Source organism: Mauremys reevesii, linkage group 14, assembly GCF_016161935.1.
Source record: "Mauremys reevesii isolate NIE-2019 linkage group 14, ASM1616193v1, whole genome shotgun sequence".
Taxonomy (NCBI): Eukaryota; Metazoa; Chordata; order Testudines; family Geoemydidae; genus Mauremys; species Mauremys reevesii.
Window position 1 is genome coordinate 21,664,090 of NC_052636.1, and position 28,000 is coordinate 21,692,089.

Genomic DNA, 28,000 nt, shown 5'->3' on the forward strand with positions numbered 1-28,000 from the left:
TGTGTGGATCCTCTGATGCGTAGTAAGGTGTGAGCTCCAAGAGAAGCTTTTTCCACACTCGCAACATTCATAGGGTTTCTCTCCTGTGTGGACTCTCTGGTGAGAGATAAGGGAGGAGAATTGACTGAAACTTTTCCCGCACTCACGGCATTCATAGGGTCTCTCTCCTGTGTGGATCCTCTGATGCGTAGTAAGGTTTGAGCTCCGAGAGAAGCTTTTTCCACACTCGCAACATTCATAGGGTTTCTCTTCTGTGTGCGTTGTCTGATGAGAGATAAGGGTGTATCTCTGACTGAAGCTTTTCCCGCACTCACAGCATTCATAGGGTCTTTCTCCTCTGTGTATTCGCTGATGCCTACTAAGGGCTGAGGTATGATTGAAGCTTTTCCCACACTCACAGCATTTGTAGGGTGTCTCTTTCGTGTGGATTATCTCATGTCGAATAAGGGCTGAGCGGTAATGGAAGTTTTTCCCACACTCACTACACGTAGTCTCTCGCTTTTCCGTGAGGATTTTCTCCTGGGACGTAGTTTCCTTGAGGTCCCTGTGAGTTCCCTGACAATTAATGGGTTCATCCACTCTCTCCTCTGAGTGGTTTCCCTGCTCTCTCTCTGGTCTGTGGTAATTTTCACCAGCTTTTCCCTGCTCACGGGGGCTGGACACGCTCCCTTTGGCTCTTCGCAGTAATTCCCCATGCGCTTCAGCGAGCTCAGCATCTTCCTGGTGAGGATTCTGCTCCTCGCTCTCCCTCACCACCCCATCACCTGCTAGATGAGAGGAGAAATCTCAGAATTGGGGATGGAAAGGCAGAGAGCAAACCCAAGTGCTGGAGAGAGAGAAAATAAAAATCAGGGACTGAACTCCCCCAAACTCACCCCACAGGGGACAGTGGAGGGGATCAATTCTGCTCCCCACCCAGGACCGGCCTTTAGGGGGGGGCGTACGGATGCCCCACCCAAGGGGGTGCTGGGCGCAGGGTTTGGATTCCCACCTGACCTGCTGCTGAGAGGCTCGCTGGGCTGATGAACGCGGCACAGGGAGGCAGATAAGCAGCTGCGTGGGGGAGTGGGAGAGACCCGAGCTGCAGGGGGAAATTGGACGACCACCGTCAGAGTCAGGTGACTGCTCCGGAGCAGAGGGGCCCCTCTCCGCCCTGCTCCACGTGTGCAGCTGCTGCTGTTCCTGTCCCCCCACCCCCCGTTCACCCCCGGAGTCGCCCCGTCCACCCCCGACTGGGAGCATCCTCCTGACTGCTCTGCAGGGGGGAGGTGCTGATTGATGGGGGGGTGTCCCCCTCCCCCCCACCAGGGTACCCGATTTCCACTGAGCTGGGGTGACAGGACGGGGGAATCCGCGTGTGCTGCTGCCTCTCTGGGGCTGGAGCTGCCGGCAGCTGCTTGTGTCTGAACAAGCCTAGTTCAGGCTCCTGACCCTGAGAACTTTCTTAAAGAGACAGCGCGCTCACTCACTCAGGCACAGACTACCTTCACACACACACACACACAGTCCTTTACACACTCCCTTCAACATTCACACACTCTTTAATATCCTCCCCTCAACACACACACACCAGGGCTCCCCGCATCCAGGTCACTTCCCCACCTGGGCTGTGCTGACACATCAGTGAGGACTGCATTCCTGTACCAAACAGTCACTGGAAGGGGGCAGACAAAGGCCTTTAGGACCAGGCGTCCGTCACTGTCAAAAGATCATCTCCCTCCTGCAGGTCACTGGCAGCCAGAATTTGTTCCTTATCCTCCCAGAGTCTGGGGGCTGGAATCAGCACTACCCAGCCCCTCCGTATGTAGCAGGAACAAACACAAACCTGGTCTTTAAAACAAGCTGTTCCCCTTCCTCCTCAGGGAAGATTTTTCTGTGATTGAAGTTGAGCTTCAGTTCCCCTCTCCTAGGGGCGGGGCAGGTGTGGGGCCAGCTCCCAGTGAGATCTGTTTTCACCATTGCCCCCTTTCAGTCACTCTGGGATGGTAACTCTGCTCCCAGCTGTCAGGCAGCTTCCAGCCCATCCACCCTGCTCATTAACTCTGTGGTCATGTGTCACTCCCTCTGCCGGCACACAGAGCCTGCAGGAAAGCTACTCCTGCCAGATGCATTGGTATAGTGGTGTGCATAGGTGCTTTCTAAGCACTTCATCTGGGTTTGATTCCCAGCCAATGCAATAATGGCTTTTCTCTTCTGTTGTTTCCTCATCTGGAAGTGGTTTAATTTCAGTGACATTATGTTACAATCACATTATCTATAGAATGAGACAATAAATGTGTCAAAGTCCAGCAGGTCATACAGGATGGAGGCACACAAGGGGCTGGAATGTGTCATCTGAGAAAGACAGAACACTTGGAAACCTGCATCTCCCCTCCCCTGGCCTTGCGTGTTATGATTCCAGCTGCGTGAGCTGTTTGTAGGATGTTCCGGCATGGTGGGGAAATGAAGTTTTGAGTCAGTTTTTGCTCCTGCAGGTTCCTTTGCTGTTACAATTATAATGACATGAACAAAAGGGAGGCAAAATAAACATAAACCCCAAGTTGCAATACAGGTGGGGAAAGAGACGATCACGGTTAAGCCAAACATGTCAAAATTAAAATTAATACTAAAAAAGGGAGAGGGGAAGAGATCAGGTATGTGGAGATCCCCTTGATATTTCAACGCACATTGTTAGAATCAAAGTTCAGACTTGACACTGGAAAACCCGCAACTACCTGTCTCTCTGAACACCTGTGATGAGCCTGATGGAGTTGGGACACCTGTTCTGCTTCAATCATTTATTGTCTCTCTGTTCTCTCCCTCTTCTCCCCCCAATTCCTCGTCTCCAATGTCTCTGCCTTTCTCCTCTTGCTCCCTCTCCCCTGCCCTTTCCAGGAACTCACACTCTACAGCATTTAGGACAAGCCAGAGCTCCCATGTTCTGCACGTGAGCCTGTGTCAGAGGACGTGGGACCCCAGTCAGAACCAGTCACCAGATCAATATGACCCTTTATGGGCGACTTCTCTGCCTGCTCTGCAATTTACATCTTCCCCTCCCCCCCCCCCCCGCAAACAGGGTGGGGTACAGCTCTGACTGAGAGGCCCCACAGGAGAAACTTCAGCCCCAAAGACAAATTTGTGTGAAATGCTGAGAAGTGAAGAGCCCCCTTCCCCTCCCCCCAAATCCCCAGAACTCTAGTGTCACCCCCATGGCACCAGCACAGGGAACCCAGTGAGATGGGGTTACAGAATACAAGGGGGAGGGAGCAGAGGAGAGAGGTGACAGGGAGTCTCTCGCTTTCCTTCTCTCTTCACTTTCTGTTCTTCTCTTTCCTTTCAGGAACTGCAGTCACAGCAGGGAGGGGTTTGTCTCTTTATTAGGGATCCCTCTATGTCACGGAGGCTGCACAAGTCATAGATTCTGTGGCTTCTGCAGTGGCCACTGCAGCTGACTCCGTGGCTGCCCCAGCAGCTGGCCTGGGGGCAGCCTGAGCAGTGGTTCCGAGGGTGGCAGCAGCAGCCACAGCTCAGTAGCTCCTGGCACCTGTCCCGAGGTGGCCGGAGCAGGGCTGGCCTCTGGGGCTCCCCTCACCTGGCAGCATCTGGAGTGGCAGTGGGTCCCTGGGGCTTCTCCCCCAGTACATGGTGCCACGGGCCCCCCTGGACTCCCTGCGCCCACAGCTGGTGCCACGGACCCTCTGGGCCTCCCTCCCCAAGATTCAATGAGGGGTATTTATGGTATAAGTCATGGCCGGGTCATGGGCAACGATCTTTTGGTTTTTGCCCGTGATCTGCCCATGACATTTACTAAAAATACCTGCGATTAAATCTTTGCCTTCCTCATTATCGATCAAATAAATCGAAACGCCTCCACCTGCAAGTGGATCTAGCCCAGGACCCTCAGAGTCAGCAGCTGTTACGCCCCCACTGAGCTCTCTGGTCAGGTGTCCTAGCGCTGGAAGCCTCCTGTTTAGATCCTAAAATAGCGTTTTTGCACCAATGGGGCTGAAATTTTGGACCGGACATTGTAGCTCCACCGTTATTTTACTGAATTGCTTCAAAACAGCAAGTGTAGAAAGTCTCCTAAGTGCCAGGCTCTCTGCCATGGAAACAGCTGCCCCTGCTCTGCAGGAGTCTGTGCGTTCCACACAGCAACGTACACACCTGCTCCGCACTGAAGGGGGGTCAGACAGTGACAGGGTTGGTAACACAAATACTTCAGACTATTAACTCCAGGTCCCTTCCTTTCTTTAACCCAGGATGTGCCAGTCAACTGGTAACCACGGTGTTATCTTCACCTTCAAATACCTCTCAGTACATTTTCAGTGAGCCCTCCACCCCCTGCCCTCCCTGCAGCCAGCCCTGCACCCCCTGCCCTGCCAGCCAGCCCGTCTGCAGCCAGCCCTGCACCCCATGCCCTCCCTGCAGCCAGCCCCTGTCTCCAGCCAGCCCCGCATGCCCCGGCTCCAGCCAACCCCTGCTGCACCCTCCTGCCCTGCCTCCAGCCAGCCCCGCACCCCGTGCCCTGCCAGCCAGCCCATCTGCAGCCAGCCCTGCACCCCATGCCCTGCCTGTAGCCAGCCCGTCTGCAGCCAGCCCTGCACCCCATGCCCTGCCTCCAGCCAGCCCCGCACCCCATTCCCTGCCTGCAGCCCTGCACCTCTGCCCTGCCCGCACCAGCCACGTCCTCCCTGCCCTGCCTGCAGCCAGCTCCACACCCCCTGCCCACAGCCAGCCCCTTCCAAACCCCCTGCCCTGTCTCCAGCCAACTCCTGCCACACACCCCTGCCTGAAGCCAGCCAGTCCTGCACTCCTCTGTCTCCAGCCCTGCCAACCCCTGATGCACCCCCCTGCATCCCTGCCTGAAGCCAGCCAGCCTGCCCCACACACCCCTGTCTCCAGCCAGCCCCGCACCCCTTGCCCTGCTTGCAGCCAGACCCTACCTCCAATCAGCCTCTGCCCTGCCTCCAGCCAGTCCCATGGCCACTGGTGCCCTGCAGTTCCCAGGGCAGGAACCCTGCACACCTGCTTCAGTGAGGGGGGCAGGGAGCAGCTGGGACCCCACATGTGCACACCCGAGGGTGACCAGACAGCGAGTGTGGAAAATCGGCACAGGGAGTGGGGGGTAATAGGATCCTAGATAAGAAAAAGACCCCAACATTGGGACTGTCCCTATAAAATTGGGACAGCTGGTCACCCTAGCACACCCCAGGACGCCTGGGTTCCAGTGCTGGGTTTCCTACTGGTTCCACTGCTGGTTGTTGTCCTTTTCCTGGGGGACTCTGGGCAAGTTGCTCCCCCCTCTAGGGCTCCGTCCCCAGCAGGCAAATGGGGATTTCGTACCTTCCCGCTATTGGAAAGTGCTGGGAGAATCCCCCAGCCAAAGCTGCTCTGACAGCGCTAAGCAGCATCTGACCATTCAAGGTCGGAGCGCGCTGCCCAGGAGGAGTGTTTGGTTCTGGGGTTTCACTTCAGCCCAGTCTAGAGAGAGGGGCCCAGCCATGGGGTTTTGCTCAAGAAGACCAAGTCTCCAATTTGTTACGGGTGTTTTGAATTCCAGTCTTGTGCTCCAAAGTGCTTGGTCTCAGTTGCACATTTTAGAAGCATGCTCTCCACTCCATTTTCCAAACCATTCATGAAACTATTGAATAGTACCGGACCCCGGACTGATCCCTGCCGGACCCACTAGGTACACCCTCTCCTTCGGACAGCCAAACCTGGAGAAGGGCCCTTGGAGTCTGGGCTTTCAACCAGCTCTGCACCCACATGACACTGATTGCATCTAGACCGCATTTCCCTTGTTTGCTTGTGAAAATGTCCTACGGGACTGTGTCAAAAGCCTTAGTAACCCCAAGATAGATCCCATCTACTGTTTACCCACCTCCACTAGGCCCAGAACCCTGCCAAAGAAGGAAAGAGGCTGGGTTTGGAATGATTTGTTCTTGGCAAATCCATGCTTACTCGTCCTAAGAATCAAATTATCCTGTAGGTGCTGCTGACAAACTGATTGTTCAAGAATGTATTGCAGTATCTCTCCAGCTATGGAAGTGAGGCTGGCTAATCTGTAAGTCCGAGGGGTCTCTTTCTTCCCCTTTGAAAGATAGGTCCTGTCTTGTTCATGGATGGGAAGATGTTCTTTTTCAGGGATCTCAGATGAGAACTGGGGCACAACACCTGGTTTGTTAAGGCCACAAAAATGGAGGCAGGAACCTCTTCTCTCCTGCTGGCAAAGAACCCCAGGTACATAAAGACAGGGACTCACACCCCTGAATGGGCTTTAGAAAAGGCAGTGGTTAAAAAGTTTGGCCCTGACCATTTCTTGTTTCCGCAGACTAGACATTTTAGCAAACTTTAGAATTCCTTGGTGTTAAATACCATGAAATTCCCCTTTCTCCTTCACAGAGGGCTTTATCGCCCCTTATCTCACTCAGGCTCACGACTGCCCAGAGTTTGAGAACTGTCCCTGTTCCCATTGGACAGATGGGGAGGAGCCTGACGTATAGAGAAGGGAAGTGACCTGTCACCAGATGGATCAGACTGAACAGGTTTCACATCTCGAGGAGGCTCTTACCTTCTAAACAGGGACGGCTGTTTTCTAGTAAAATCACTGAAAGGGAAGGAGAAAACTCGAAAGAGGTTCCTCCTGGCGCTCATGTTCGTGAACCCGAATACTCTCTCAGTCCTCAAAGAGAGACCTGGAGAAGGAGACTTGCTGAAGCAAAGCCACAGGGGTCTCTGAGGTTTCCCTGGCCCCTCGCCCCGGTCCTGCCTAGCTGATGTCAGCATCTCTCTGTGAGGTCACCACCTCCCACCACTTTGGACCAATAGTCTGAGGTCCTGCCAAAGGCCTTTGTGATGTCACTGCCACACCCTCCCTTGCTGTGCCAATGTCCTGCCCCTGCCCAGGCACTTTGGAGTTTTGAGCTACTCCTGGGGATCACCCCACTCAAGGAGTGTTTGTTCTAGGCAGCAAGCCGGCTAGACAGGAAAACATCAGACACTGCTCCCAATGCTACACTCAGTTTTTCAGAAATTAGTCGACTTTATGGCCAGAAGAGACCATTAGAGCATCTAATCTGACCCCTGCATATCACAGGCCTGCTGTAGGACACAAGAGCTACTTTTGGGGCAAACACATTCCAGAAAGGCATCTAGTCTAGGTTGGACATTAGGAAAAACTTTTTCACTAGTAGGGTGATGAAGCACTGGAATGGGTTACCTAGGGAGGTGGTGGTATCTCCTTCCTTAGAGGTTTTTAAGGTCAGGCTTGACAAAGCCCTGGCTGGTATGATTTAGTTGGGTTTGGTCCTGCTTTGAGCAGGGGGTTGGACTAGATACCTCCTGAAGTCCCTTCCAACCCTGAGATTCTATGATTCTATGATTCTATGGAATAAGGTGGAAAGATTTGGATTTCCTCCTCCGTCTCCTTCCCCCCCGCCCCGCAGAGTGCGGCACTGCTGATTGGCCGCCAGGGCCTGATTGAGCTGCTCCCATTGGGCCTCCAGTAGCCAGACCCCCCCTTGCACACACACACACACACACAGACACACGCTGCCTCAGCACGCTGCGGGGGAGGGGCTGTGTGCTGGCACGTGTTTAACTTTGGCTCCAGAGGTAGCCAGCGGCTCGAGCTGCCGGGTGGTAAGAGGAGTCCTGGGGGGCAGTCAGGGAGCAGGGGGAGGGTTGGATGGGTCGGGGAGGGGACTTTCTGGGGGCTGGGGCAGTCAGGGAGCAGGGGGGGTTAGATGGGAGGAAGTCTGGGCCTCTGTCCAACAGCAAAACACAAGCCTAGAAAAGCAGCCGTCAGCGGGAAGTGCTATCAGCTGGCCCGGGCAGCCTGCATGGCCCCCGGCCCGCTTGCCTGAGCTGTATTGTTAATGCATTTTAGTTGGAAGATGCAGCCTGAGTGATTTAAAGGCCCTAAACGTTGCTGAAAGAGCTGGGACAGTTGCAAGCTTTCTCTGCTGGGCTTTTCATCGGGGTCACACAATGCAAACCTGCTTGAGGCTCCGCACAAGAGAGGTTTCTTGAGGCCGTCCATGCAGCTCACAGCTTAAGCTCTTCTAAGCTTGCGGCCGTGGCACAAAAGGATTTGGGAGCAGTTAACAATTCTGTGTGGTTAAGAGATTTTTATTTCCTGGGCCCTGCTACCCAATGCCACAGGGCCCCACAGGGGAGACTGAGTGAGTAGCCCGGCTTGTCCTCTGCAAGCCCTTCCCTGCTTCTTTCCCCTGTGTTTGCAAGGGTCTCATTAACATGCTGCATCCGAACGCCCCTCCCCAGGCCTTCCCTCCAGAGACACAGTCCTGGCTTCTCCTCCTTCCTCACTTTCTCCTTCTCTCCATCTCTGTGTTTTTTCTCCATGCCCCGTCCCTGGTCTGTGCTCCCTCCCCACCCCATGCACTGTATTGAGCACGTCTCTGCCTCTCTTGTTTATGGGCCCTGTGCTGGGATGGCAGAGGCAGGGCTATTGTTGTGTTCTCTGCTGGGTCTGTCTGGATCAGACTCTAAAATCAAACACTCCCTTTGCTAGCAGGATCCCTCCGCCTGCTCACAAGGGCTTCTGGCTACACACTAGAGCCAGGTGCTAGGGCAGAAGCAGCTGCCCATGTACCCTCAATGGCAGGAGCAGTGCGTGGTCCCTCGCCCTGCCCCCCCACACACTTTGGATTACGGGGTGTGTCTTGGTGTATATTGGGGGTCCTGTCAGGGGGTGGGGAGTGGTTGGATAGGTGTGGGAGTCCTGCCAGTCTGTCTGGGGGCAGGGGTGTGGATAAGGGTCGGGGCAGTCAGGGGACAGGTAGGGTTCTAGGGGGCAGTCAGGGACCGGGGTCCCAGGAGGGGGCAGTCAGGGGACAAGGAGTGGGGGTGGAGTTCTGAAGGGGGCAGGAAGTGGGAGGAGCGGATGTAATTAGTAATTTGATATGTTGGGTGGTGCCTTTTTTTATGTGTTCGCTTCCCCTCATGTGAGACCCTGGCTACGCCGCTGCCCACGAGAATACAGTATTCTACAGTATTGCAACTTTTTTGTCTGGAAGGGGCCCCCAAAATTGCTTTGCCCCAGGCCCCCTGAATCCTGTGGGCAGCCCTGGAATAATGTCGAGTTTTTGCTCAGCGGGAGGAGGGCAGTGGGAGGGATCCTGGAAGCAGGGAGTTGGACAGTGTGGGAGGAGCCCAGCAGTGGGGGTGGGGGGCAGAGGTCTGAGGGGAGGTCAGGGAAGGATCCCAGCGTTGTGGGAAGTGGGCAGCATGGAGAGCCCAGGCCTGGCATGGGCTCTGGGCAGAGTGACTCTGTCCTTCTACACTCCCGGCAGGCTAGGCAGGACTGGGAGAATTACGTGTTTGTTGGTAAATGTCAATTTCTGCGTAAACACACGACCCAATGGCAAAATATTTCCATTGATAATCATCAAACCTGACAGATGGGCAGAGTAAGAAACATGCTGCTTGAGAACGTGTCCTGTTCCAATCCGATATGGGTCCCTTCCGCCTAGGGCACCACCAGGTGGGTGTTTCATTTCCCTCCCTATTTTCACACAGAGACACAATGTCCTTTGCATGGATCCATGAACAGCAAAACCTCCCTGTGTCTCTTGTCTGAGCCAGGGCATCCGATTCCAGTGACACCTTCTCTCCTGCAATGGTAACTGTCAAACAGAGGAGACGTGGCCACCTTCAGCCCTGGCAGTGAGATATTCACTCTCCTCTTTCTTCAGGCTGATGTTGTTATTCCATAAAACATGAACCATGGAATAAAAAGCTGAGTTTACTCCAGGGTGAGGAAAGAAAGGAGCCACCATCTCCCCAAAAAATCTCAGTGCCCCAGAGAAAAGCTGCCCCTGTTATTGGAACTAATGATGTGCTGGAGATATGTTGGGAAAAGGGACTATCTGAATCGCCAAGGCAGGAAATGAACAATCTACAGCAACATCATTAACCACAGACACACTCTAGCCATGCTCCAGCCAGTGGGGAAATGGGCAGGAAATCATAACGTCAACTATAAAAATGATACACATCTAGAAATAGCATAATTATAATCAGCCAATCAGAACCTCTCCATAGACCCTTTACGCGACAACCTTTCTACAATATTGGCTACAAATAGAACAGCAGTCACAACGGTGATCTATACGGTTACAGATTATGTCAATAACGTCACAGGAGGTGACACGGCATCAGTGAGACTGATACTGGAATACTGCCTTCAGCTTTGGTGTCCTCGTTTGAAAAAGATGTTGTGAAATTGGAGCTGGGGCAGCAAAGAGACACCAAATGTTCTGAGGGCTGGAGAAAAATGCCTTCTAGTGAGCTATTGAAAGAGCTCAACCTGTTTAGCTTATCAAAAGAAGATTGAAAGGTGACTTCATTGAAGTGTTGAAGTGCCTTCAGAGAGAGAAAAGATTGGGTATTAAAAGGCTCTTGAATCAAGCAGAGAAAGGCATAACAAGACCCAATGGCTGGAAGGTGAAAAGAGACAAATTCATATTACAACTAAGGCACAAATATTCAACAGTCAGGATGATTCACCACAGGAACAAGCTACCACGGGAAGTGATGGATTCTCCAACTCCTGATGTCATGTCATGAAGACTAGATGCCTTTCTGGAATGTATTTGCCCCCAAAATAGCTCTTGTGTCATACAGGAGGCCTGTGATATGCAGGGGGTCAGATTAGATGCTCTAATGGTCTCTTCTGGCCATAAAGTCAACTCATTTCTGAAAAACTGAGTGTAGCATTGGGAGCAGCATCTGATGTTTCCCTGTCTAGCCGGCTTGCTGCCTAGAACAAACGCTCCTTGAGTGGGGTGATCCCCAGGGAGTAGCTCAAACCTCCAAAGTGCCTGGCCTGGGGCAGGACATTGGCACAGCAAGGGAGGGGTGTGGCAGTGACATCACAAAGGCCTTTGGCAGGACCTCAGCCTATTGGTCCAAGGTGGTGGGGAGGTGGTGACCTCACAGAGAGATGCTGACATCAGCCAGGCAGGACAGGGGCGAGGGGCCAGGGAAACCTCAGAGACCCCTGTGGCTTTGCTGCAGCAAGTCTCCTTCTCCAGGTCTCTTTGAGGACTGAGGGAGTATTCGGGTTCACGGACGTGAGCGCCAGGAGGAACCTCTTTCGAGTTTTCTCCTTCCCTCTTAGTGATTTTACTAGAAAACAGCCATCCCTGTTTAGAAGGTAAGAGCCTCCTCGAGATGTGAAACCTGTTCAGTCTGATCCATCTGGTGACAGGTCACTTCCCTTCTCTATACCTCAGGCTCCTCCCCATCTGCCCAATGGGAACAGGGACAGTTCTCAAACTCTGCGCAGTCGTGAGCCTGAGTGAGATAAGGGGCGATAAAGCCCTCTGTGAAGGAGAAAGGGGCGTTTCACGGTGTTTAACACCAAGGAATTCTAAAGTTTGCTAAAATGTCTAGTCTGCGGAAACAAGAAATGGTTGGGGCCAAACTTTTTAACCACTGCCTTTCTTAAAGCCCATTCAGGGATGTGAGTCTCTGTCTTTTAGGTACCTGGGGTTCTTTGCCAGCAGGAGAGAAGAGGTACCTGCCTCCATTTTTGTGGCCTTAACAAACCAGGTGTTGTGCCCCACTTCTCATCTGAGATCCCTGAAAAAGAACATCTTCCCATCCATGAACAAGACAGGACCTATCTTTCAAAGGGGAACAAAGAGACCCCTGGGACTTACAGACTAGCTAGCCTCACTTCCATAGCTGGAGAGATACTGCAATACATTCTTAAACAGTTTGTCAGCAGCACCTACAGGAGAATTTGGTTCTTAGGACAAGTGAGCATGGATTTGTCAAGAACAAATCATCCCAAACCAATCCTCTTTCCTTCTTTGGCAGGGTTCCGGGCCTAGTGGAGGTGGGTAAACAGTAGATGGGATCTATCTTGGGGTCACTAAGGCTTTTGACACAGTCCCGCAGGACATTCTCACAAGCAAACAAGGGAAATGAGGTCTAGATTCAATCAGTGTCACGAGGGTGCAGAGCTGGTTGAAAGCCCAGACTCCAAGGGCCCTTCTCCATGGTTGGCTGCCCAACAGAGAGGGGGCACCTCGTGGGTCCGGCAGGGATCAGTCCGGGGTCCAGTACTATTCAATAGTTTCATGAATGATTTGGAAAATGGAGTGGAGAGCATGCTTCTAAAATGTGCAAATGACACCAAGCACTTTGGAGCTCAGGACTGGAATTCAAAACGCCCTTAACAAATTGGAGACTTGGTCTTCTTGAGCCAAACCCCATGGCTGGGCCCCTCTCTCTAGACTGGGCTGAAGTGAAACCCCAGAGCCAAACCCTCCTCCTCCTGGGCAGCGCGCTCCGACCTTGAATGGTCAGATGCTGCTTAGCGCTGTCAGAGCAGCTTTGGCTGGGGGATTCTCCCAGCACTTTCCAATAGCGGGAAGGTACGAAATCCCCATTTGCCTGCTGGGGACGGAGCCCTAGAGGGGGGAGCAACTTGCCCAAAGTCCCCCAGGAAAAGGAAAACAACCAGCAGTGGAACCAATAGGGGTGTCAGGATCTTGGAGGCGCTGTCACCCCCACACTAGGGCGGTGTTATGCACCCCCTGCGGCTGGCCGAGTTTCTCCGTCTCTTGGCAATAAGACAGCCTAGAACCCCAACCAGGGTTATTCTATCTGCTACCCAAGATCCATAAACCTGGAAATCCTGGATGCCCCATCATCTCAGGCATTGGCACCCTGACAGCAGGATTGTCTGGCTATGTAGACGCTCCATCATCATTCCACACAAAGATGGACTACAAGCCGTCAGGAACAGTATCCCCGATAATGTCACAGCTGAATTTTGTGACTTTGTCCTCACCCATAACTATTTCACATTTGGGGACAATGTGTACCTTCAAGTCAGCGGCACTGCTATGGGTACTCACATGACCCCACTGTGTGCCAACGTTTTTATGGCTGACTTAGAACAACGCTTCCTCAGCTCTCGTCCCCTAATGCCCCTACTCTACTTGTGCTACACTGATGACATCTTCATCATCTGGTCCCATGGAAAAGAAAACCCTTGAGGAATTCCACCATGATTTCAACAATTTCCATCCCACCTACAACCTCTGCCTGGACCAATCCACACAAGAGATCCACTTCCTGGACACTACTGTGCTAATAAGCGATGGTCACATAAACACCACCCTATACCGGAAACATACTGACCGCTGTACTTACCTACATGTCTCCAGCTTTCACCCAGACCACATCACACAATCCATTGTCTACAGCCAAGCTCTAAGATACAACCGCATTTGCTCCAACCCCTCAGACAGAGACAAACACCTACAAGATCTCTATCAAGCATTCTTACAACTACAGTACCCACCTGCTGAAGTGAAGAAGCAGATTGACAGAGCCAGAAGAGTACCCAGAAGTCACCTACTACAGGACAGGCCCAACAAAGAAAGGAACAGAATCCCACTAGCCGTCACCTTCAGCCCCCAACTAAAACCTCTCCAGTACATCATCAAGGATCTACAACCCATGCTGAAGGACAATCCCTCACTCTCACAGATCTTGGGAGACAGGTCAGTCCTTGCTTACTGACAGCCACTCAATCTGAAGCAAATACTTATCAGCAACCACACAACAAAAACACTAACCCAGGAACCTATCCTTGCAACAAAGCCCATTGCCAACTCTCTCCCCATATCTGTTCAGGGGACACCATCATAGGACCTAATCACATCAGCCATGCCATCAGGGGCTCATTCACCTGCACATCTACCAATGTGATATGTGCCATCATGTGCCAGCAATGCCTCTCTGCCATGTACATTGGCCAAACCAGAGAGTCTCTACATAAAAGAATAAATGGACACAAATCAGACATCAAGAATTATAACATTCAAACACAGCCAGAGAACACTTCAATCTCCCTGGTCACTCGATTACAGACCTAAAAGTCGTAATATTACAACAAAAAACCTTCAACAACAGACTCCCACGAGAGATGCTGAATTGGAATTAATTTGCAAACTGGACACCATTAAATTAGGCTTGAATAAAGACTGGGAGTGGGTGGGTCATTACACAAAGTAAAACTATTTCCCCATGTTTATTTGTCCCCCTACTGTTACTCACACCTTCTTGTCAAGTGTGGGAAATGGGCCATCCTGATTGTCACTACAGGTTTTTTTCTCCTGCTGATAATAGCTCACCTTAACTGCTCACTCTCATTATAGTGCGGATGGCAACACCCATTTTTTCATGTTCTCTGTGTGTATATATATCTTCCTGCTGTATTTTCCACTGTATGCATCTGATTAAGTGGATTTTAGCCCATGAAAGCTTATGCTCAAATAAGTTTGTTAGTCTCTAAGGTGCCACAAGTACTCCTCATTATTTTTGCAGATAAATTCATGGAGGTGAAGTCCATTAATGGCTATTAGGCAGCCTGGGTAAGGAATGGTATCTCTAGCCTCTGTTTGTCAGAGGGTGGAGATGGATGGCTGGGGAGAGATCACTTGATCATTGCCTGTTAGGTTCAGTCCCTCTGGGGCACCTGGCATTGGCCACTGTTGGCAGATAGGATATGGGGTTGGATGGACCTTTGGTCTGACCCAGTCTGGCCATTCTTCTTTTCTTATGAAGGGAAGGGCAGAGCCCTGCAACAGAGTTTCTGTAGTGTAGTGGTTATCATGTTTGCCTAACACGCAAAAGGTCCCTGGTTCAAAACCAGGCAGAAACATGATGGCTTAATTTTTCCCAACTCCTAGTGGCCTGTCCCTGCTGTTGTAGGAGCAGCAGTGATTTCTATTGCTCAATAGGTCTGTTATACTTTCCCCATTCCCATTTTTGTCTCCTCTCCCTCTCTGAATGCCTGTGAAGTGGCTTCCCCCCTCCCCCTCCTGCAATGCTTGTGGGATGAAGGGGCTGGTTGAACAGCTGGAAGAGCAGAAGAGCTCCTAGATAGATAAGGTGTCTGGGACTCTCATTAGGCAGCGATCACACACCCAGAGCATGGACATTGCCCAAGGTGGAGTGTGACCCACCAGATGCAGCCAAGTCATCTCTAGTCGCAGGCCATGAGGAGCAGGTCCTTAAAAGGGGAAGGGGCCCTGTGCTCAGGAGTCACTCACAAGCTTGTACCTCCAGTGAATGCCCTTCGCCCGGACCACCTGGCCAGTGCTTCGCTGAATTGCAGTTCATTGTGCCTCAGGAAGACTTACCTTCATTGCACCGTCCATCGCGGCGCTGTGGGACAAGTACCTTGCAGAATCCTGTGCCTGCCTCTTGGCTTCCCAGGGGTGGCTACTTGCAGCCCAGGAGAAGAAGGATGGTTCTGGTGAAAGGATGACAAGCAAAGCACTGGGAGGAAATTTGGGTGCGGGCTCTGCGCTGGGGGTGGGGGTGGGGTGCAGGAGGGGTGGTGCAGCTCCCAAAGTGACCGGTACACACAACCCTCTGGCAGCAGCTCCTAGATGAGTGGGGCCAGGGGATCTCCATGTGCTGCTGTCTGCAGGCGCTGCCCCCAGAGCTCCCATTGGCTACAGTTCCTGGCCAATGGGAGCTGCAGAGTTGGTGCTCAGGGCAGGGGCAGCACGTGGAGACACTCCCCCCACCCCAGGGGATGCTGGGACATGCCAGCCACTTCTGGGAGCGGCACGGAGGGGCGGATGTAGAGTGGGCAGGGAGCCACCTTAGTGCTGCTGGCACATCTCTGCACACCCGTTGTGGGGGGAGGGGAGCAGAGGGCCTCCATGCGCTGCCTGGGGTAGGGGCAGTGCACAGAGCTGCCTCCTCCCGGGTCTATTCCAGGAGTGGGTGGGTGGGGTCTTTTGGCCTGCAAGGTGCAGCAGGTCAGACTAGATGATCACACTGGTCCCTTCTGACCTTAAAGGCTCTGAGTCTAAAAGGGAGAGGGAAGTAAAGGAATTTAAAAAAAAAATAAACCAAGCATTGTAATACCAGGATGACTCCAACTGCTCATTATATAGTCCCACCCCTTTCTTCCTCCACTGGGTGTTTAATGACCTGTTGGGATTTGGGACACTGATTCTCTCATTCCATTGATAAACTGATACAACATGACTGAAATTAAACCAATTCCCAGTAGAGGAATCATCATATCATTGCATTGGCTGGGAATCGAACCCAGGTCAACTGTTTGGAAGGCAGCTATGCTCACCACTATACCACCAATGCATCTGGTGAAAGTCTCTGATTTTTCACACTTGGTGATTGGTCACCTTACTTCTCAGCATGAGGCAAATGTCTCTGTGGTCTCTGCCATTCATCGTGGGGAGTTTCCCCACTGATAACAGTTCTTGCTGGGTCGGGGAGGGGAGAGAGAAGAGGCGTTTATTCTGTTTCATTCCTCTCCATTTTCTGTTCCTCCCTGTCCCTTCCAGGGTCCTCCCTTCCATTTCAGACTGTGCAGTGACACCCTCCCTGCACCCAGGACTCTCGAGCCTCTGGAGCAGCACGATCCCATGAGATCCTCAGTGACCAAGGGTCTTTTCCAACTTCCAGGAGACCCAGCTTGAGTCTAAAGGAAGCTCTGTTCCTTCCTGGGGATCCTCTCTCCCTTCATGGAGATCAAGAGCATGAAGCCTCTGCCTTGCCTCCTGGGTCTGAATTAATGTCCCATTTCCCACTATCTGCTCGAAAGAAACAAATGTTTCTAACCCAGGTGAGCGGCGTTAATTCAGCTGGAATCCTTCACCCACATTCCTTAGGAGATACAGACTCTCTGTGACACAGACTGACTGGGGTTCATCTCTGCATGTCCCCAATGGGGAAGGAAAGACACTGAGGGGGAAGGAAGAAGATGGACAGAAGGAGTCAAATGGGGCTAGACCAGAATAGGACATTTTCTGCCTGTTAAAATGTACTAGACTCTAATTGCTTAAAACAAAACAAAAACCCACCAGCTTCTGCTTGAACCATCAGCTTTTTACAGAGCAGCCAAAGTGGTGAAGCACAGACACACATAACCACCTACAGCCCAAGTCTGTCTAAGAAGCACCTATAGTGGCTCATGCAGGGGGAAATACAGCTGTGGGTGTGAGTTCAGGCCTCACCCAGAGCATTGGTTTTCATTAGCCACAGAGCTTCCCCCACTTGCTTTGCCCAATTCACATGGAAAGTGCCATAGGAGGGTGATGAGAGTAAATTCTAAACTCTGAAATGCGGAGGTTGGCCCAGAGATTGGGATAAGGGGTTTGAAGAGAAAAAGCTCTAAGAGTATAAAACCAGACAGTCTCCAGGGGCAGGTACGGTACAACGCCTCAACAGGGAGCCATTTGGGGGGGTTCACTCCCTCTGTTAAATGTCCTGAGAGGTATTTGAAGATGAAGATAACACCATGGCTAACAGGTGACTGGCATGTCCTGGGTTAAAGAAAGGGACCTGGGTTAATAGTCTGAAGATTTGCGTTACCGTCACTGTCTGACCCCCCTTCAGTGCGGAGCAGGTTTGTACGTTGCTGGGTGCAATGCACAGACTCCTGGAGAGCAGGGGCAGCTGTTTCCATGGCAGAGAGCCTGGCACTTAGGAGACTTTCTACACTTGCTGTTTTGAAGCAATTCAGTAAAATAACAGAGGAGCTACAATGTCTGGTCCAAAATTTCAGCCGCCCCTGGTGCAAAAACGCTATTTTAGGATCTACATCGGAGGCTCCCGGCACTAGGACACCTGGCCAGAGAGCTCAGTGGGGGCATAACAGCTGCTGACTCTGAGGGTCCCGGGCTAAATCCACTTGCAGGGGGAAGCGTGTTGATTTATTTGATGGATAATGAGCACCAGCTACCAGGGGAGAAGCCCTGAGAGTCGCTGCCACTCCAGCTGCTGCTAGGGCAGGGGGGAGCCCCAGGGGGCCAGCTGCTGCTCTGGCCACCCCAGAAGTGCTGCCAGAGGCCACCAAGCTGTGGCTGCTCCTGCTGCCCTCGGGACCACTGGTCAAGTGGTCCCCGGGCCAGCCGCATTGGCTGCTGCTTGGGCGGTCCCTGGAGCCAGTTGATTGAGTGGCCCTGGAGTCAGCCACTGTGCCCACTGCAGAAGTCACGGAGGTTGCAGGAAGTCACAGAATCCATCACTTCCACCACCTCCGTGACAGACACAGAGACAAACCCCCTCCCTGCTGTGACTGCAGTTCCTGGAAGGAAAGAGAAGAACAGAAAGTGACGAGAGAAAGAAAAAGAGAGATTCCCTGTCACCTCTCTCCCTGCTGACTCCCCCCTTGTATTCTGTAACCCCATCTCACTGGGTTCCCTGTGCTGGTGCCATGGGGGTGACACTAGAGTTCTGGGGATTTGGGGGGCTCTTCATTTCTCAACATTTCACACAAATTTGTCTTTGGGCTGAAATTTCTCCTGTTAGGCCTCTCAGTCAGAGCTGTACCCCACCCTGTTTGCGGGGGGGGGGGAAGGGGGGGGAGAGGGGAGATGTAAATTGCAGAGCAGGCAGAGAAGTCGCCCATAAAGGGTCATATTGATCTGGTGACTGGTTCTGACCGGGGTCCCACGTCCTCTGACACAGGCTCATGTGCAGAACATGGGAGCTCTGGCTTGTCCTAAATGCTGTAGAGCGTGAGTTCCTGGAAAGGGCAGGGGAGAGGGAGCAAGAGGAGAAAGGCAGAGACACTGGAGACGAGGAATTGGGGAGCGAAGAAGGAGAGAACAGAGAGACAATAAATGATTGAAGCAGAACAGGTGTCCCAACTCCATCTTGCTCATCACAGGTGTTCAGAGAGACAGGTAGTTGCGGGTTTTCAAGTGTCAAGTCTGAACTTTGATTCTAACGTGTGTTCAAATATCAAGGGGATCTCCACATACCTGATCTCTTCCCTCTCCCCTTTTTTAGTATTAATTTTTATTTTGATGTGTTTGGCTTAACCGTGATCGTCTCTTTCCCCACCTGTATTGCAATTTGGGGGTTATGTTTATTGTGCCTCCCTTTTGTTCATGTCATTATAATTGTAACAGCAAAGGAATTTGCAGGAGCAAAAACTGACTCAAAACTTCATTTCCCCATCATGCTGGAACATCATACAAACAGCTCACGGAGCTGGAATTATAACACGCAAGGCCAGGGGATGGGAGATGCAGGTTTCCAAGTGTTCTGTCTTTCTCAGATGACATATTCCAGCCCCTTGTGTGCCTCCATCCTGTATGACCTGCTGGACTTCGACACATTTATTGTTTCATTCTATAGCTAATGTGATTGTAACACAATGTGACTAAAATTAAACCACTTCCAGATGAGGAAACAACAGAAGAGAAAAGCCATTATTGCATTAGCTGGGAATCAAACCCAGATGAATTGCTTGGAAGACACCTACACACACCACTATACCACCAATGCATCTGGCAGGAGTAGCTTTCCTGCAGGCTCTATGTGCTGGCAATGGGGTGACACATGACCATGGAGGTAGTGAGCAGGGTGGATGGGCTGGAAGCTGCCTGACAGCTGGGAGCAGAGTTACCATCCCAGAGTGACTGAAAGGGGGCAAAGGTGAAAACAGATCTCACTGGGAGCTGGCCCCACACCCGCCCCACCCCAGGAGAGGGGAACTGAAGCTCAACTTCAATCACAAAAAATCTTCCCTGAGAAGGAAGGGGACAGCTTGTTTTAAAGACCAGGTTTGTGTTTGCTCCTGCTACATAGGGAGGGGCTGGGTAGTGCTGATTCCAGCCCCCAGACTCTGGGAGGATAAGGAACAAATTCAGGCTACCAGTGACCTGCAGGAGGGAGATGATCTTTTGACAGTGACGGACGCCTCGTCCTAAAGGCCTTTGTCTGCCCCCTTCCAGTGACTGTTTGGCACAGGAATGCAGCCCCCACTCCTGGGTCTCTCCTGGGGAAATAATGTTTCTGTGCAAAACACCAAAGCTTTTAACAGAAAGGAAGAAAAGGAAATGGCCACATGATGGGACTAGGACATAAGGAATGAAACACACATGGGCGGCGAGTTATATACCCACGTGGTGCCCGGGCACCAGCAATATTCAGAGCCCTGGGGCCCAGCTCCACCAAAGTTTGGGGCCGGGTCTCCCCTCTGGCCCCACCTGCCACCCCCCGTGCTTCCCCCGAGTGTCCCCCGGGCCCCCGGGGGGGCCCCCAGCATGTCCCGGGGCCCCGGAGGGAGCAGAGCGTCCCTGCCTCTTCCATGCAGCTCCATGCTGCCTCCCTGCAGCAACTACTGCCACAGGGTCCTAGTGCCCCCCCTTCCCAACTCACTGCCAGGGCAGACTGACTCTGAGCCTGCCCTTCCACCTCAGACCCTTCCCTTTTCCAGCGGGACCCTCCACCATCACAGCCCCCCCACCCCTGCAGTCACCACTCCTGCCCCATGCTGGGCAAGGAGACAGCCCCATCCCCCACCCCCAGTGAGGCTATAGTCAGGGGCAACAGCAGGGGAGGAGGTACAAGCAGCAGCCCCCGGCACCCATAATGGGGGAGGCGAGGGAGATTCCTGGACCTGAGAAGGGCCCTAGGAGCACCTGCAGAGACAGTGGTGGGAGTGAGGGTGCTGCTGGGGGGGGGGGAATGAGGGGTTCCTCCCCCAGAGCTTGCTGCTGCCAGCAGGGAAAGGGCTGGGGGGAGTCCTCCTTACTGGCCCTTGTCCCGGAGAAGCCTGCCTGCACCCCAAACTCATCCCCAGCCCTGCCCCACCCCAGAGCCCACATCCCCAGCCAGAGCTTTCACCCCCCCACCACATCCTCAATCCTCTGCCCGAGCCCTGAGCCCCTCCCACACCCCAAACCTCCCATCCCCAGTTCCAGCCAGAGTCCTCATCCCACCGCACACCCCAACCTTCTGCCCCAGCCCTGAGCCCCCTCCAACACCACAAACCCCTCATCTCCAGCCCCCGATAGAGCCCTCACACACCCCTGCACCCCAACCCTCTGCCCTAGTCCTGAGCCCTCCCACACCCCAAACACCTTATCCCCATCCCAGACACAGCCCTCATCCCCCTACACCCTAACCCTCTGCCCCAGCCGTGAGCCTCTCCAACACCACAAACCCCCCAGCCTCAGACAGAGCCCTCACCCCCCACACTCCTACCCTCTGCTCTAGCACTGAGCCTCTCCCACACCCCAAACCCATCATTCCCAGCCCCAGCCAGAACCCTCATCCCCCTGCACCCTAACCGTCTGCCCCAACCCTGAGCCCCCTCCTGCATCATGAACCCCTCATCCCCAGCCCCACCACACAGCCATCACCCCACACCCCAACCCTCTGCTATAGCCCTGAGCCCCCTCCCACATCCCAAACCTCTCATCCCCAGCCACACCCCAAACTCCCTCCCAGAACCTTGGGCAGGTGGGGGGCGGAGTTTGGGCAGGTTCTGGGCACCACCAAAATTTCTACAAACCTACCGCCCATGGAAACACAAGATGCTTCTCCCATGTGCATTGACTTTTAACCTTGTTTGTGGTGGTGTTGTATCCATGTTGGTCCCAGGGGTCCTCTGGGGCGCCGGGCATTGGCCACTTTCGGGAGAAAAGTGGGCTAGATGAACTGGTCTGACTCAGTGTGGCTGTTCTTATGTTCTAACTGCTGGTTATGGAGGAGACGAACTTCCAGGCTACACAGAACTGAAGAAGGGTGCTGGGTTAGCTCCACAGCTTGTCTCTTTCACCAACAGAGGTTGGTCCTCTATAAGCTCTTATCCTCACCCGCCTTGTCTCTCTTGGACTCTGAAAAGTGTTTTCTCTCCACTCCCCTTGGAGAGACGTTAAGTTTCCCTTTGGGCAACTATCAGGCTGAAGCAATTGTATTGACTGTGACACTAGAATTGAAGATTTAATATTATAAATAAATGAGTCTAAACCTGAGGTTCTGGTTTTCACATTGGTTTTTCTAACTCCGTTCCCAGTTCTCTTCTAGAAAGGCCTCCAGGCTGCCTGCCCAGCCCAGCAAAAGTGGCCAGGAGAACGCCCACACTGCTGCTCTTTCAGGTAGTTGAAGGCTGCTATCAAATCCCCCCTCACTCCGTCAGTCCCCAGGCTGTGGCAGTGCATAGGATTCTTCCGTCCTAAGTGCAGGACTCTGCACTTCTCCTTGTTGAACCTCCTCAGATTTCTTTTGGCCCAACCCTCCAATTTGTCTAGGTCACTCCGGACCCAAATCCTGTCCTCCAGCACTTGGATTCTTTACATGCTTTCACAGGGCTGGTCTACACGGGGGGGGGGGGGGAAGAAATCGATCTAAGATACAACCTCAGCTACGTGAATCGCCCCATCGACTCTACTACCGCCGTTCGTGCTGGTGGAGTTCCGGAGTCGACGGGAGCACTTTCGGGGATTGATATATCATGTCTAGATGAGATGCGATATATCGATCCCTGAGAAATCGATCGCTACCCGCTGATACGGTGGGTAGTCTAGACGTACCCACAGAGCGAAGAGCACATGTTCCATGATTTCATAGGGCAGAGTTTTGTGCTATCGGGAGCTTTCCCTGTGTGAATTTGACAGGTGGATCAACATAGAGACACATTGTGACCCTTCTCAGGGTGCTGAGGGATGTGAGTCTCCTTGTTGCCACCTGCCACAAGGAAGAGGGAGTTTTGCATTTGGCAGCTGGATGTTAGTGACCAAACTCACCAGCCTGCTGGAACTCAAGCACCCTCCTCTGAGCTACAGCAGCCACCTTAACTCTTGAGTTCCTTCAATGTGTCCCCCTCTGGGGTCCAGCCCGGATCACCAGATACTCGGTGAAATCCCAGATCCTCTCTTCCCCAAGTATCCCAGGTTACTAGTTTTACTGTGGACCATTGCTACTGTATTTCACACAGCACCTGAGTACAGTTATTGAACAAGCAAAAAATTTATTTCACAATGGATAGAGATTTAAACAAAAACGTGAGTGATGGAAACCAACTGTTACCACTAAACAAAGGCAGAAAATGATAGAAGAGAAAGGCCAGCACAAAAAACAGAGAGAGGAACAATAAGATACTAAAAGGACAATGGTTGGAACTCTCCCTTTCTCTCAGTCTTTGGATTGATGGGTACTAGAGCTGTAGCAACAGTTGAGGAACCAGGGTAAATTAAATCTAATTAACTTTTCAAGATTAGCCATCATTTCCTGTACGACTAAAAAAAACACAAAAACAAGACAACTTTCAGTTTTCCAAAATAATTCACATTATCACACAGTCTCTTACTCTTTAACCAATAACTTCACCTATAATTTCATTTTAATTGGTAACAACAACATATTCAAAGATCACAAATTCTTTTCATATATGTTAGGGCTTGGCTACACTTGAGAGTTGCAGCGCTGGGAGTTACAGTGCTGGTTGTGCAGCTGTGTAGGAACAGCGCTGGTGTGTGGCCACACTCACAGCTACCAGCGCTGCAGTGTGGCCACATTTGCAGCACTGTTGGGAGTGATGCATTATGGGCAGCTATCCCAGCGTTCAAGTGGCAGCAACCTGCTTTTCAAAAGAGGGGGGTGGGGTGTAGTGTGACAGGGAGCGGGGGAGGGGGAGAGAGAGAGAGAGAGTGTGTGGATTTTTGGAGCTGACACTGTGTATTAGCTCCCTGCCCTGAAAATCAGAAAATTTTCCAAACCCCTTATTCTGCAAACAGCCTGCAGACCAGATAAGAAGCATGGACTTTCTCCCCCCCGTTTCTCTCATCAAACACTCAACCCCTGTGAATGAGGTAGGCAGGGGGTTCTCTCATTTGATTGTTCACAGTCACTTACAGATTGATCACAGCAAACAGGAGCTGTGTTTGTTTAGATAAGCAGATCCTGAGTTCACAACAAAACAAAGAGAGGCTGCATAACAAAACAAAAGAGAGTAATTTACTTTAAAGCATTCTGGGATATCTCCTAATACCCTGGAGGCCAACAACAGCGCTGGTGTGTGTCCACACTTGATGAGCAGCGCTGGATCACCAGCGTTGCACTCGTTATACCCCAAGCAGACCAGGTGTTCAGCCAGCGCTGCAGCCAGGGAGTTGCAGCGCTGGATGTGCCTTGCAGGTGTGGACAGTTACTAATTGCAGCGCTGGAAAGCCTCCACCAGCGCTGCAACTCACAAGTGTAGCCAAGCCCTTAGTTTGCTTTTAATCCCCATTGCCAATAACTGAACCCTTGTTCTTATTGTGGTTTGTCTCAACGTCGGTCCCAACCACTTCTGTGAGTTCATATATCTCAGGATCTTCTGCCATGTGTGTTGGTAGAAGGGGTCTTCTATGTCGGAATGTTTGCATTATGGAGAAAAATACCTCTCTTTTCACATTTTTTAATCTTTCAAAGTAGGAGGAGGTAGAGAAGTAATGTAAATGCATAAAAACAAGAGAAACCTCTCTGGTCTACACTAAAGACATTTATCGGGATAACTATATCTGCTTGCATCCGAATAAGTGGGTATTCACCCATGAAAGCTCATGCTGCAAAACGTCTGTTAGTCTATAAGGTGCCACAGGACTCTTTGCTGCTTCTATATTGCTTAGGGGTGTGAAAAATCCACACAGCTGAGCAATGTAGTTACACAGCCCTAACCCCCTGTGTAGATAGTGCTACATGAGCGGGAGAACTTCTTCTGCCAACATAGCCACCGCTGCTTGCGGGGGCTGGACTAATCAAGTCCGATGGGAGAAATCTCTCTCATTGGCTTAGAGCATCTGTTATAGCAGTGCTACAGCAGCACAGCTTCATTGGTGCAGCTGTGCCAACATCAGCTTAATTGTGTAGCCACAGCGTCAGACACAAAACCATAGAATCAGGACTCAACATGTCTGTATCTGGAAGTCTGAAATTGGAGGCTGACAAATGTGTTGCCTCATTGGTTACCATCATTACTACAGCCTGAAAGTCCTTGTTACCCAATCAGGCAGCCAGTTTGGGATCCACAGGGAAGGACTATCTTATGAAGCACTCTCTTTGCATCCAAACAGTGAAGGATGACTGTTCTCAATCTAACTCTGGCATACTTTGGAAGTGTAATCAGTGACACTGAACTAGGAAGTGGAGTTGTACAAACAATTTTCCTTGGGTCACCATAGCTTCCTTTACTGGGGTGGAAACCAAGAACTGGGTGTGGAATCTTTCAACCTCAGCTCTTTCCAAATCCTTGGTTTTGGATAGGGTAGATTTACACTTCTCTGAAGAAGAATACTTTACAAAACCACTTAAAATCTCAGCAGTGTTAATGAGGAATGGCTTCCTGAAACATGCCAAGCTTTTCTTTAATTCAGTGGCACAGGTCCAGGGAAGGGATTGGATACAGGCCTGGATCAGAATCTTCGTTAGTTACCAGAGCTGGAGATTCTATTCAAACATGGCTATTTTGCTGAAGCTATTACATTTTCAACACTGGTTTCATTTTATACACATCTTTAGCACCTACAAAAGGATAAATTCAACCAAAAACTTCACTTCTATTTCCTCAACATCTGTGTCATGAAGGGCTGCATTTCCCATACCATAGGATTAGCTAGGAGAGATCTTCTGTAGGGCCTGGGTTACAAATGGTCTGGGAACCAGACACACGGGCATTTTGCCTAGTTCAAAACCACTTACCATGGAATTCTCTTCCCAGATCATTGGAGACAATATTGCCTTAAACAACTGAAATACACTGTGATCAGATGCACTTCCTTCAGTTAGTTGGGGTTCTGCTGTTGTTCACCATTTCTGAGTGGAGATTTTAAATCACTGCTATTTCTTTGTGAGCCTGTCCAGTAAATTAGAGAGTTCTCTCCTGTTGATAGAACTGCACTTCAACTTTCTCCATGTCATCATGGAGGGATGGGGAAAAAGCAAAGCTGAAATCATAACTGAGGAGTTTAGCAAAGGGTCATTGTCTTAAATTCTTCAATAAATCTGAGCTACATCCTATCAAGCAGAACTAATATCCAATTGGGTGACCAAACAGCCTTCAGGAAAGATAGAAACCCACATCACAGAGAGACAATACATGACAAAGAAAGTGTCAAGTGAAATTCCAGAGCAGGTTACATCTGATTATTCAGAATCGGGACAAGAGAGTCTCCCATCACATTCTCCTCTGATCCATTCAAACCTGCTTCCCTCATCCCTGTCTCAATAGTCAATTATGTTATTTACAAATGTTTTAGTATCCTAGCATGCCCATAATGAGGGAAAAACAGCCCTCTTGCTAGAAGTGGCTTTACAATAGATGGAACCTGGAATTTAAACTCTAAATGATCACACTGTATTTGGGATCCATTTGAATTCCCCTTCCAGGTCTTTGACACTTTCATCTTCAGTCATAGCAACTCTGATATAGGATTAAAGAAGTCAAAACATCATCTGCAAGCACAGACAACGGAGAATGCTTCATCACATGACACTTTGAGAAGTGGATGGATAGAATGTGACGAAGATAAACTCTACCTGGCTCAGGCAAAAGGTAACAGTTCTGCAGTGAAGGGGAAGGAGGGAATCTCTGAGTCACCCCATCTCCTTCTAGTGTCACAGAAGCTGAAATTATACTTTTTTCCTGCCCCTGCTCCTCTTCATTTACATATAATTTGAAAAATTCCCAAGATAACTGCTCTTCAGCACAACCCAGAGCAACGTGAGAACAACTGGCAAGGATACAATCTGTATCACTGGTGACTCTAACAATAACTTTGCAATAGGAGGAATGGTATAAATGTGATGCCCCCTGTTCCTCATAGGAAGGGCACACTCCAATTACTTGTGGGACAATAGAAAGGACAAATAGGTCCATCTCAAAAGAGGGCGAACTGCAAAAGGCAAAAATGGGCCACTCATCTGGCCAAGCTGAGGGATAACGGTGCTGCACACAGTTCAAAGAGCTTTAAAAGTTACTATGTGGGAATCAGGAAAAGTATTAAAAAACAAAGTATTGATAGCCCTAGAGATTTTTACAATGTTGATCTCTCTTGCAGATTCTCTGATGGCTAACATGGGCTGAGTGCCAAGAGAAGGTTTTCCCACACTCACTGCATTCATAGGGCCTCTCCCCCGTGTGAATTCTTTGATGGCTAATAAGGTGCGAGCTGTGATTGAAGGTTTTCCAGCACTCACTGCATTCGTAGGGTCTTTCCCCTCTGTGGATTGTTTGATGACGAATAAGGTGCGAGCTGCGACTGAAGGTTTTACAACACTCAAGGCATTCGTAGGGTCTTTCCCCTGTGTGGATTCTCTGATGAACAGAAAGGGCTGATATTTGAGTGAAGCTTTTCCCACACTCACGGCATTCGTAGGGTCTTTCCCCTGTGTGGATCCTCTGATGTTTAGAAAGGGCTGAGCTGTCAGTGAAGCTTTTCCCGCACTCACTGCATTCATAGGGCCTCTCATCTGTGTGGATTCTCTGATGAACAGAAAGGGCTGATCTTTGAGTGAAGCTTTTCCCACACACTCTGCATTCATAGGGCCTTTCCCCCGTGTGGATTCTCTGATGAACAGAAAGGGCTGATCTTTGAGGGAAGCTTTTCCCACACTCTCTGCACTCATAGGGCCTCTCATCTGTGTGGATTCTCTGATGAACAGAAAGGGCTGATCTTTGAGGGAAGCTTTTCCCACAGTCACTGCATTCGTAGGACCTGTCCCCTGTGTGGATTCTCTGATGTCTAGAAAGGTGTGAGCTGTTAGTGAAGGTTTTCCCACACTCACGGCATTCATAGGGCCTCTCCCCCGTGTGGATTCTCTGATGTTGAGAAAGGGCTGAACTCTTAGTGAAGCATTTTCCACACTCACAGCATTTATACGGCCTCTCCCCCGTGTGAATTCTTTGATGGCTAATAAGGTTTGAGCTGCGATTGAAGGTTTTCCCGCACTCACTGCATTCGTAGGGTCTTTCCCCTCTGTGGATTGTTTGATGACTAATAAGGTGCGAATTGCGATTGAAGGTTTTCCCACACTCAGGGCATTTGTAGGGCCTCTCCCCTGTGTGGATTCTCAGATGAACAGAAAGGCTTGATCTGTGAATGAAGTTTTGCCCACACTCAGTGCATGTATTTTTTCTCTTTCGCCTAAGGATTTCCTGTTGTGTTGTGGTTTCCATGAGGACCTTCTGAGTTCCCCAACAGGAAATAAATTTACCCAA

General features: G+C 51.1%; 1 protein-coding gene, 2 non-coding genes and 1 pseudogene across 3 annotated transcripts; 2 read left to right on the forward strand and 2 right to left on the reverse strand.

Moving 5' to 3' along the window:
• The window catches only part of LOC120381686, a 205,594-nt pseudogene that overhangs the window by 20,801 nt on the left and 156,793 nt on the right, over positions 1-28,000 (forward strand).
• Positions 1-28,000, reverse strand: LOC120381688 (zinc finger protein 470-like; the record flags this gene model as incomplete). Its single annotated transcript, XM_039499812.1, has 3 exons — positions 26,896-28,000; positions 25,682-25,686; positions 1-393 (listed from the first exon to the last, which is right to left on the reverse strand). Coding segments are annotated over exons 1-3 (1,461 nt in total), but the record flags the coding sequence as incomplete, so codon positions are not given.
• TRNAV-AAC lies at positions 14,614-14,686 on the forward strand. The gene has a single exon. It is a non-coding gene; the product is annotated as a tRNA-Val (tRNA).
• Positions 16,072-16,143, reverse strand: TRNAG-UCC. The gene has a single exon. It is a non-coding gene; the product is annotated as a tRNA-Gly (tRNA).